Source organism: Heterocephalus glaber, unplaced genomic scaffold (genome assembly GCF_053883595.1).
Source record: "Heterocephalus glaber isolate CG9 unplaced genomic scaffold, H.glaber_assembly_v1.0 deba00001666, whole genome shotgun sequence".
NCBI lineage: Eukaryota > Metazoa > Chordata > Mammalia > Rodentia > Bathyergidae > Heterocephalus > Heterocephalus glaber.
Genome location: NW_028258406.1, coordinates 13370032 through 13382063, shown reverse-complemented (window position 1 = coordinate 13382063; position 12032 = coordinate 13370032). Strand labels below are relative to the sequence as shown.

The following is a 12032-nucleotide window of genomic DNA, read 5'->3' as shown; positions in this document are numbered from 1 at the left end:
ATTTGAGAATCACTTTCTTAGGTGTTATTCACCTTCATGGAGGCACAATAGGACATTTTATTTAGAAACATTTGTTTGATCCTGAAGCGAGCACGAGTTCATTTTCAGATTGCCCTCTTAGTTTTCTCATTTTTACAGATACTAAGTAGTTGGTGAAATTTGGGGGTAAATAGTAGCAATAACTATTTGTGTAGCATTTTATAGTGTCTGTGATTTGGTTAATTTATGTATAGTTAATTGAGCAGCTAGAAAACGGAGACTTGTATGGGGACTGCCTTGGTCTGTTTTCTACTGGTATAACAGAATACTACATGAAGCCAGATAACTTAAAAATAAAAGTTTATTTGGCTTATGGCCCTGGAGGTTAGGAACTTGAAGAGCATGGCACCCGCATCTGGTGAGGGCCTTCATGCTGCACTACCTCATGGCAAAAGAAGGCAAGGCAGGCAAGCATGTGAGACAGAAAGAGGATGGGGCTGAACTGATTCTTTTATAAGGAGATGCTTCCTGTGACAGTAGCATTAATCTATTTACGAGGGGACTCTCTTCTTTTTTTTTTTTGGTACCAGGGATCGAACTCGGGTCCTTGTGCTTGCAAGGGAAGCAATGGAACCACTGAGCTAAATCCCTGGCCCGACTCTTCTTAATACCATTACAATGGCAATTAAATTTCAACATAAATTTTGAAGAGGACATTCAAACCATGTCAGGGGCTGGCTTATAGTGAAATTTTGCCAACGTGGTTTCAGCAATGCTTTGATCGGCCTAGAATTCAGGTCTGCTTAGATCATTATGTGACAATACACTGAGCAATTTCCAGCTATCATCCAAATCCAGAATCAGTACCAATGTAGAGATGCATCATTTCATTGTATGTCCTCCTTATTTCTTTGGGGGGAACAGTGTTTTTAAAAGAAGTCTTGCTTTTTATTTTTTTTCTCTCTCTTTCTGTTCAAAAGTGGAACCTCCCCTCCTGGTGTTCTTGTACACACCTGGCCATAAATAACGAAGCTATAATCCACCTAAGTCTCATATTCTGTGTTTATAATCTGGCTTTTATCCTATCATAGTTCTTAAATTCAAAGACTAAATCTCCTTGAACACACAAAAGAGAAAAAAAATACTACTTAGAAGTTTGGTTCCTTCCCCTATCATATCTGTGTATCAGCTGAAAATTCACCAAGTATTTACCACTCTCTTCCATGCCCTGGAGTTTCAGCATGGATCCTGCCTTTGAGGATTTTGTCTGCCAGTAGTTGTTGAAGGACCTATGGCAGTGAAATCATGACTGTCTTACAAATATAAAATAAGCATGTGCTAATGATTTTATTTAATTCAAGAAATGAAGAAACAATAAAATGTTAAAACTGGTTCAAAGGAGAATTTGCCATATAAAGATTTAAATGTTCTACTGAACAAAAATTCATTGGTATTGTTAGAATTTATTTGCATCATTAACACTTTTCTGCGATTTATGTTCTATTACTACAGCATTATAAAGTAGCAATATCAAAGACAGGTAAAGGTTCACACCCCTATAGAATCATTTAGTTTATGCTCAGGATTCTTTTGAAAGGATCTGCTGTAGTATCTATGCCCACTTCAAGTGCTTGACACTTTTTTCTTTTTCTGGATAAGGATGACAGTTATTCTTTAATTGAGAGTGGGGACTTAGGGTCAGGGACTCACAAAGCTCATATGAATCACATTAAAGCCTTTCAATATCCACTACTGTCTTAGCTGCTACTTTCCATTTCAGGTTTTCATTCTCTCTTAACTTAGATTCATTCCTAACTAGTCTACCTGGCTTCCACCAAGTTGTTCCCTCCAGTGCTTGGCAAACTTTCTCTGCACATAAATCAACAGGAGTAAATGCAGATTTACAGTTACGAGGTCTGAGAAAGGCTGAATCTGTGTTTTGAACAAATTTCCAAAGAATTGTTCATGCATATGGTCTTTGAATAGCTAAGATTATTCTATATGCAATTTTTAATGCACTGTGTGGCAGGTGCTCAATAGATGTAGAAAAGAAGGAAAAGGAAATAGGACAACAAAGTCTAAAGTCACAAGAAATGAAATGAAATGAGTGTGTATTCAGCTGGTAATACTGAGGAGTGATGGATGGTCTTTATACTACTACTTATTCCTCAAAAAGCTGAGCAATGGTTATTACCGTCACAGAATTAAAAATGCTTTCAAAATATTTTTGAATCATTTGGTAATGTTGTTAGTTCATTTCTGCCAAGGACTGTGCTTCTGTGAAATTATTTGCTATCACTCTTAACTATCATAGCCAGTGATAATGACCTCAGAGTCCTGAAAGACAAAAGGAGCAGCCAGCTTGCTTACCATGAAAACATTTATCTCTAGAAGATAATGACATATGTGAAAGTATTTACTAACATGAAATTAAAATTTTTATAAACTTTTATGTTTTCCAACCCTTAATCATTGAATTTGTGACTTTCTAGAACTAATCAGTACAAATCTATGAGAAATTGAGCATAGTAAGATATAAACTATAAAGGGAAAAACTCAAAGTGACCCAAAGATTGAAATGTGTTTGGGAACTTTTTACTCATATTAGCACCTCAAAGGTGTAAACACCAATTACTGTACAGAATGAATATGTGGGTAGGGTATATCTGGGTTGGTGGAAACATAGCAGATAGGCACCTAATTCAATCCACAGTTGCAGAAAAAGTTTCTTTATGGAAGGGCACTTTGTCTAAATCTTGGGAGAGAAATGACAGTTGGCAGTATGAAGGCCCCTTTATGTGTGCAGAAGCATAGGGCCATGATGTTTAACAAAAAGCAGTATGGCAAACAAATTGGAGCAGAATGAAGGGGAAATGCCAATCAGGGAGGAAGCCCTGTGGGCAGATATTTCCAGTTACCCAGTTACAATATGACAAGAACCTCACTTAGAAAACACTGGCCATTTTAATGAGAAAGTGGTACAGATTCACTCAATAACATAGTAGTTTTCCCAATTCTTACTGTGGAAAAAGCACATCTGCATGTTCTACTTTCTAAACTGCACTCACAGTAAGAGTTATGCCTGAGCATGTTCACAGAAAATATTTGGAATTTTTATAAGTGCATCTTTGATGTGATTTTTTATAAGCAGTGTTAATTTCTTTCCACATGAATAGCTTTAATAATGCTGCAATCTAAATCCTGTTTAAATTAGTTTATAGTGTTTTCTCCTTTCTTGGTGAACTTTCCAGTGAATACAAAATTGAATTTACATTTAGGTATTGAAAATGACCGCTCCCAATATTCTTCTATAGCATCTAGAGGGAGTTATTGGATTAGTCTTAATTAATATAAATTAAAATCACTTCTTACATGGCAACAAATACTGACTAGAGTTACCAGGCATGCTTTAACTAATGTGCTTTAAATTTAATTTGAATGTCAGTACATCAATCATGTATCAGCCTGTCAGTTTCAGAAAATTCAGAAATGAAGATGAAGTTAGGAGTTTCCAAAAGTATATACTCCTCTTAGACTAATAGAATTCCACCTACTAGAAATTGTTCAAAATGTTAGAAAAGTTTTCGGCTACTTATTTTTAAATAATGTGTTTTCAATTCTTAATCCTAGGGATATTGTTTCTTCTTTCTGAAAACTATCAGTTAACTATAATCTGCACCTTATAACTAATGCTTAACTTGGACTCTAGGTCTAGGAGTGAAGAGAAGTAGAATATGGTTTTCAAACCATTTGCAGAAATATACATTTTTAAAAAATTTAAATATGTTCTTCCTGACAGTAACTTAGTGTATTTATAAAGTGGGTGATCACGATCAAGGGAAAGAAAAACCACCAATGTGTGAGAGAGAAAGAAAGATGAGCAGCATTGCACATTCTCTCCTTGCAAGCTCCAAAAATATTAAGGGCTTTTCTTTCTTGGTACTGTATAGAGGCTTAAGTCACAGCAAAGGCGAAAATAGTATGTGAAGTCAGTGTTCTCTTTTGTTGATGTTTTTTAAGGAGAAAAAAGAAGATTTCTTATAAGTATTAGGTTTATCTTTGCTGTCTGTTCTGAAGTCCATTCTCCTAACATATACTGTCTGGGAGAGAAGTAGAAAGTGTGGAGGGAGACAGAATTTATTCTGACTGTAATGGTCGCAGTGGGCCTCTCACAAACGTAATGCTAAATTATGGTTCTCTCCATGGGCTGAGCATAATGTTAAGTTGTATGATGGATTTTATCTTACACAAGCTGCTTCCGTCCATGAAATGAGATAAGAAATCTGTGCCTGAGGACTAAGATATTCAAGGAACTTGAGCCTTTTGCTTGCCAGGTGATCTGTGGGCATTCCCAGGCCAGTTCTCCTCTGCTACAAAGTGTAAAGGTAGAGGGAATAGGTTCACTCAGTAGAAAAAAATGCTTTGATCCTCAAACTCAGAGGGCAGCTGCTGCAGCAATATAAAACCTGGAATTGAGTCCACAGCCTATTTTATCTGCTGTAGCTGCTTTGCATTTGGAAAAGGCCGAGCATACTGTCCATCCACCTGGAGTGTATATACATTTGAAAATGTGAACAGTGCAGGAGGATGCCTTTAATAGTCCTACAGGGGAGTAAAAGTGCCTGGCACAGGATAACACTAGTATTTATTCAATAAATGACTAAGAATCTGAATCTTGAGTCTAAATTTGCCCCTCATTTTCAGAATTAAGAGTCTACCTAGTTTGCTTGAAAAAATGCAGGATATTTCTCCTAAATTACATTGTCAAGAGATCAAAAAAGAAAGAAAGAGAGGGCTCTGCCCTCAAATTTTCCTGGAAAATATGCAGTGAACTTTTAGCAACAATCAGATCAATTAATGTTGTAATAACTGACATAAAACTTCCAGTTCTCATTAACTTAATCACCTTCGAACTTGCTCTTTTTCTCCACCTCCAAGCCATTCAACACAGATTTGTTCCAGCAGCCATTCCCAAACAGGCAAGTCTGTTTGTTTTCTTTAACATGAACTTTATAATTTACCTAGACATGGAACCTCATTCCTCACTCTCCCCAGGTATAGCCAGGCATTCCAGTAGCCATCTATAGCAAACACTGACCACCTCAGGGAACAGCCTTCTTTGTGAAAGATAAGGAAATACCCTATCTTCCAGTCTAATTAAATATATTATATTAACCCTAAAATTGAAATTGCTTTTGAACTATAGTAGCACAAGAAATGACTTATTTCTGCTATCTACCTCGGGAACAATATCTCAAATTACCACCAGTTTAAAATAATTTAATTTATCATCTACATTTGGACACTTAATTCAGCTGATTCTATAAATCAGAAAACAGATATCACTGATAGTTTTCATAAAGAAATGAAGGAATGAAATAGAGGCCAACAGGTTAGTAATAGTTTTCCAAGTCAATATTAAAAAGGGTAGTCATGGTTTGGTGTAAGGTTGGAGCTTTGAATTATTGCTAAGAATGCCCAGAACAAATATCCTGCAGCTGTGCTCATTGGAGTTGTTAGGTGAATGAGAGCATCTTGGATCATTCCATGGTGCCTTGAGTTACGTAAGAAAAGAGAAGTTAAGAGGTGTTGAAGCAGTTAGTTTCAGGAAAGCTAATTTGTCAAGTTCTTGAAGTGTATTCACCAGGGTAGGCCTTGCTCTGTCTTGAGAGGAAGCAGAATAAAGTATGTTTTCTTGCCTGGGCATGATTTCTACTTGGTGGTTTTGCATTTCTAGATGATAGCAAGTTTTCTGAGGCAATCACAGTGCTGCTTTCCTGGATTGAACGAGGGGAAGTGAATCGGCGTTCTGCAAACCAGTTCTATTCCATGGTGCAGTCAGCCAACAGCCACGTCCGCAGGCTAATGAATGAAAAAGCCACCCATGAGCAAGAAATGGAGGAAGCCAAGGAGAATTTTAAAAATGCCTTAACTGGAATCCTCACTCAATGTAAGTAAAAATTCAGGGGCCATTTCTTTTGTTGTGATTTTTGTCTTTTTCTTTTGAATTCATTTTATACTTTCATTTGGGGGTAAGTAGTTCAATAATCGCCCATTTTACTCCATATTGAATGGCAAACCTCATAACCTATTTCATGTTCTGTGGCACCCTGGAGGAACACGGACCCTGCCCTGAGAGCTTACTTCTCAAGGTGAGCAATGTTTCTGTAGCTTTTCCTCAGAATACCATGGCCAGCCCAAAGGGCCAGGTAGCCTGATGCACCTGAGCTTGGAGGCCCCACCACAGGTCACACCGCACCTGCCGGCTGGCCACCCTCCACCTGCAGGTTGCATATCCTCCTAGAGCTGACAGTAGAAAGCAGACCCTGGACATGTTTCCCTTGGGGCTCTGTGTAGGAAGAAGGTAATGTCAGTCAGAAAAACAACTCCTCAGGATTCTTTATTGGAGGTGAGCTTTGGCTGTCCACATGAGTGACTCAAGAATAGAGATTTTTGTCCTTTCTTCATTTGGAAAACAAATTGCCTTAACTACTTAATATCAGTGATTTTTCACGTCAAGATCCTAAACTGATGAAGGGGCATAAATGGAGCTTTCTCATAAAACAATAGTCTAGGTAATTACCCAGGGCTCTATTCAAAGAAAGGATGTTGGGTTTCCCTATGGGCACTCTTATCTGTGTCTGCAGTGAACATCAGAGCAGCATAATACGTCACAGCTGCCGATGTTCTTTCACTTGGTTAATGCCACCAAATGACACTGTAACAAGGTCACGCTCTACTCTGTACCAGTTGTAGGGACCCACATGCTATAGAGACAGTTGCAGTTTACATATTCATTCTGAGCATAAATATTATTTACAGGAATATAATATCCCAAAATGACTATCACTTCTTTCATCAGTGTGAACTCAAGCAATAATATATCCATTAGGATGGAATATAGAGGGACATGGAAAACCAGTATTTTAAATGTAAAAGTATTGCATATAACTTTGTTGTCAGGACAGGTTTTGCAAAAGCCTAGAATATCATCTAATAAATTTCCAGACATAAACTCTGATAGTGTCCAAATATTCAGCATGAGACCAATCGGTCTTTGAAAAAAAAAGGAAAAGGAGAAATAGAACTCCTCTATCTCATACAGTTAGATGTCAGACCACTTCCCTAGATTCACAGCCTTGAGAAATGGGCCTTTATCCATCTGTATATGTTCAGAAATTCTAAAATTAAAGGTTATTAGGGAGACAATAAAGAAAACTAATATTAACATTGGCTTTTAAAGAGGGGAAAAAATAATGGTTAAGTGGCCAGAGGAAATGTGAGGATAGATTAGAAGGACAGAAGTGGTGAGAGGGCAAGGCAAAACAATTGCAATTATACAAGTCCTACAAAATTATGGCAAGTCACTGTATGCCTAAGGAGTAGAATGTTTACTGTATATTTATCTTTTGCTCACACCAGTTTTAAAGTTCTCATTCCCATGCAGTTACAGTCCCATCTGGCAGGGAAGACTCAATCCTTGGCTGTCACAGTGAAGATAGGAGAGCAGCCACAGGTTAGAGCAGGGGAGCATTTTTTTGGGCAATAACTAATGAAAGAAACACAAATTAAAATGGATTCCTATGATGTGGAAGAAAGAATGTGACATGCTTTCTGTCATTATATGGATATAAATCAGCCCATATTTGAAACAACCAAGATACAAGAAAATGTAGCATAGAGGGACCCAAATATCAGCTTTTAATTACCAGTAAATCCCACTGGAAAATGGGGTTGAGATGTGTGCAGTGATATCGGGCTTACTGAGGATGAGCCTCAGGCTGAGCATCAAGCCCCAGGCAGCACTGAGGACACAAGCTGAGTCCCCAGAGCCTCCACCTGGACCCCTGGAGGGAACAGCCCAGAACAGATGTGCTATTCTGAGAAGAAATCAGTGAAGGGCCAGAGGAGGACCAGGAACCCATCTCTCAGAAGCCACAGGAGTGGGAGATCATTGTCATAGATGCCTTTTAGGTACCTCAACTTTAACATAATGAATATCAAATTTTGCTCTTATTTTTCAAACCTGTTTTTCCTCCCATTTTTATAAATTATAAGGCAAAATATTTAAGTAGTTTTTATACCCTCTGTCTCTTACCACCAAGCCCCACACCAAGACCCTTGGAAAGTCCTGTTATTTCTACCTCAAAAAGGGTCTTCTTGTTCAACCACTTCTCTCCAGTGGTTTAAAGGTATACAAGCTGAGGTTTCTGTGGTGCTATTAGCTTTTCCTAGACTGTTGCTGCAGCCCTTGCTCTCCAAAATAAAACAGAAGTCCTCATAGTCAAGAAAGAGAGGAGAATGGCTTCTGGGAAAACTTTTGCATCTCAGCCACTCATAGTGCCTCCCTCTCCACCTCTACTCTGGTTCAGTCTATTTTCCACACATCATTTGGTATAAATCTAATCATGTTTTTCTACCTAGATACCTTTGGCAGCTTCCTGTTGCACTTAGAATACTCTTTACCCTACCTTGTCCATAAAGCTCTCTGGGCAGCCTTGTCAGCATCTGTTTTCCCCTGATTCACTGTTCAGTATTTCCACTGACCTCCCTCCTTCCTCCCTCCTGAGCCTATCCAAGCTACCTCCAACCTCTGAGCTATCCCAAATTCTGTTCACTCTGCCTGGTATGCTCTTCCTCCTATTCTTTTATACTTTAATCTTTTTCATCCTGTAGATCTTTGTGGAAAGGCCCCTTCAGAGAGATCTTTCTTGTGCACCTTCTTTTTACAGATTCTTCATCATTTTATCTTATTAGGCTTCTTTGTAACATTTACCCAGACATGTGATGATCTCATGGTTTGTCTGATTGCAATTATTTTGATGGGAAGGGATGTGTATAGTTTAGTAGTTGAAATTGAGTGCCTGAGACATAGAAATATGCAACTTGGTGAGTAGGGTTGGGGAAGTGAGTGTACGAATGAATAGTGAGTAAACTGGAAGGGAGGCATGCAGGAGGCTCAAACAGTGAATTCAGAAATTCCTGGTGACCTCACTGAGCAGTGTGTCTTTGGGTATTAGACCATTTGGAGTAATACAGTTTCAACTTGCCTGTGTCACAAATTAAATCAAAGAAAGAGTTCACTAGTTTTGTTTTTGGAAATCTCTATTCTTTGCTAGACCCATGGTAACAGGCTAGGAGATATTAGAGGAGTTGGGGTAAAAGAGTCAACAAAGAAATTCATGTTGGAAGAGTCCTAATTGTAACCTTACAGCAACCTTCACATTTGCCATCTACTCATTATTATTTGTGAGCCCCACCCCCCGCCCATAATTTGATTATGAAAAGTGTTACAGCAATCAATAGATCTCAACAAATATAGTGAAAACCCTGTTAATTTTTCTTTTTTGGTACCTGGGATCGAACTCAGGACCTTGTGCTTGTGAGGCAGGCGCCAGCACCACTGAGCTAAATCCCGCTAATCTTGACAACCCATAGTTCTGGCTGAGGGGGTACATGTCCCAGCTGTGGAGCACCTGAGGGTTCTTTAAGTGTCCCTGATAGCAAAGCTTTTTAGATGACTTAAATACACACAGTATCTTCAGTGTAGCATGAATTAGTTGGAATTAAGCAAATCAGAACCAGTCAGACCCCACAAGAATCATTTAGCTTTTTCACTTAGAATGGAATTGGGATTCTTTGGGGCTAATATTAAGGAAATGATATTGCAGATTTCTTCCTTCTAGATGAAGAGAAACCTACATGATGGGAAAAACAGTAGTCTTGAGTGGTCCTGCCCACATGTCATGGGGTCCTAACCCCATTGCTGTCCTTCATAGCACCCCATGGCAATAAACAGCCAAGAGTGCTGGGAAATTGTTCTGAAGTTATGGAAACATGAGTATTTAGCAAGTGGAACAGGCCTGGTGTCCTGAGGGAGGGACTTGTTTTACAAGCCCTGCGCAAGTTCAACTACATTTGAAAGCTCAGAGCATGGTGAGTTCCTTCATAGATTTTGCTGGAAATGGCCCATTAATTGAGCGGGATAAGAGAAACTTCAGGTGTGAGCCCATGAAGCTGAAAAGATGCACCTGTCTCCTTGCTTTGTCAAGTTTGTCTTTGGTGAATTTGAAAAGCAAATGCTCAAAGGATAGGCCTAGATTGCTCTCCAACCATCTAGGACAGTGGTGGCGAACCTATGGCACATGTGTTACTGTGTTTTTCTTTTAAGACAAAAGATATTAATATAGTTATTTTTTCTAAACTAAAACCTAGGTATTTAGGTTTAATTACAGTGTTGGCACTTTGTGATAAATAAGTTGGTTTTGGGTTACAGTTTGGCACTCAGTCTCTAAAAGGTTCGCTATCACTGATCTAGGAAAATGAAAGGGAAAATGCTCTTCCTGAATTTTAGCACTTAACAATTTTTTGGGAAAAAGAAACCCCACGAACTGTTAATAATAAGAATACAAAAAAATTGTTATTTATGTCAAATTCTACATTAAAGTCCTGCAGTTACCAGTCCAGCTTTGATGATGTTCAGTTCTGCCAACATTTTCATAGGTTTAAACCTTTCTCATGACTCTGGTTTTTGCCAGGTACAGATCTTAGATATGATCAAGTAAACATTGTTTTTATCTAAACTTTTGTCTAAAGTATCAAAGAGCAGCAGCCTGACACAACCAAGAGCTTTGGGTGTACAGGATCCATTCATTTCTATTTACGATAAACTTTTACTTGTGACCATGGACTTGTTCTCATCAAAGATGTTAAAGGAGGACATCATCTGTCCTGATTTGGCACCTGGATATTTCTCTTCCCTCCTGACCAGCTGGATAAGTCTCCTTTACTAGTTAGAAAAGAAAGAAAAAAAGTCACAGCACAGGTGAATCCTCTCTTTCTCATGCTCTCTTATTTTATATCATCCTCGCCTCACTTTTATGTCATTTCATAATCTGTCCATTTGGCAAAAATTTCCCCAGGTTTTCTTACTCAGAGACTTTTAGGTTTTGATATTCTTTGCTTTTTAAAAATTTATACTTTATAGGAACTCCCCAAAGGCCTGTGCACTTTCAGTTTTTCAGTTATGAGCAAAGCTTGTCATTTCAGAGCTCAGTCAGAAGCTGTTTATAAGTTCAGGAAACACACACCACAGCATTCAGTTATTAATATGCATACCAAGATGATCAGTTGTGCATGCCTTGCTACAACAGAAACACACCTAATAAAATTTTTTTTTTTTTGTACCGGGGATCAAACTTGGGTCCTTGTGGTTGCATAGCAGGCATTGAAACCACTGAGCTAAATCCCCAACCCTAATAAAAATTTTAATACTCCGTGATATTTCCACTTTGGTACTTTCCCAACAAGCTTCCTGGTGAAAGAGAAGAGAGAGAAGGGAATAAAATGGAGAAAGGCAAAAGGGAAACCAAATGGCAGTGGAAAAGGATCTATTAATATTAATTTAAGAATATGCACCATAAATGTAATGAGGATGAATGAAAAGTAGAAATTGTAGAACATCAGAGCTAGAAGGCACCATAGGGACCTGATGGACCAAACATCATTTTACAAAAGAGGAAACTGAGGCTTAAGGAGCAGCCGTGGCTACTTGGACAGTTTGCTTTGTCACACAATGTCTGTTTCTTTTTTAAATGAAAAGTGACAATTATTGGAAGAAGATTGTATAACCAAAGGTTCATAATTTTTAGGTAGAGCTGAAGAGGTGTGGTGGCATCACACTGAATGTAAATGTTGCTACCTGGTTAGAATTTGAAGCATTTTCTTGTAGAACACCCTTCTTTCCTACCTCTGCACATTGGCTTATTCTTCATCCTTTGCCTGAAATGCATCTCCTCCCAAGGGCAGCATTGAAGCTCACTACTATTACACTTTCTCTATGGAGCCTGTCCCCTCTGTTAGCACCCAGGACCATCTCCGTTTCTCCTACCTTATGCAGCATTGTTAATACTGTCTACTTGAGTGCTTACTTCAGTAATTTTTAATTATTTTTGTGTATCAGATTTCTTTATTTTCTTCTAGTAAGATTTTAGGCTACTGACACAGGCCATATATTGGGTTTTTTTCTCCTCATTGAACCACTTCTGGGCTTG

The 12032-nt window shown here is 38.4% G+C and overlaps 1 protein-coding gene across 26 annotated transcripts in view; it reads left to right on the top strand.

Annotated features, from left to right (window-relative positions):
• Enox1 (ecto-NOX disulfide-thiol exchanger 1) overlaps positions 1-12032 on the top strand; it is a 571647-nt gene that overhangs the window by 430929 nt on the left and 128686 nt on the right. For all 26 annotated transcript variants that reach the window (XM_087197407.1, XM_087197408.1, XM_087197410.1 and 23 more), the window contains one exon: positions 5717-5929. In XM_087197407.1, coding sequence (XP_087053533.1) covers positions 5717-5929 — 213 coding nt within the window. The remainder of the gene's footprint in view (positions 1-5716; positions 5930-12032) is intronic.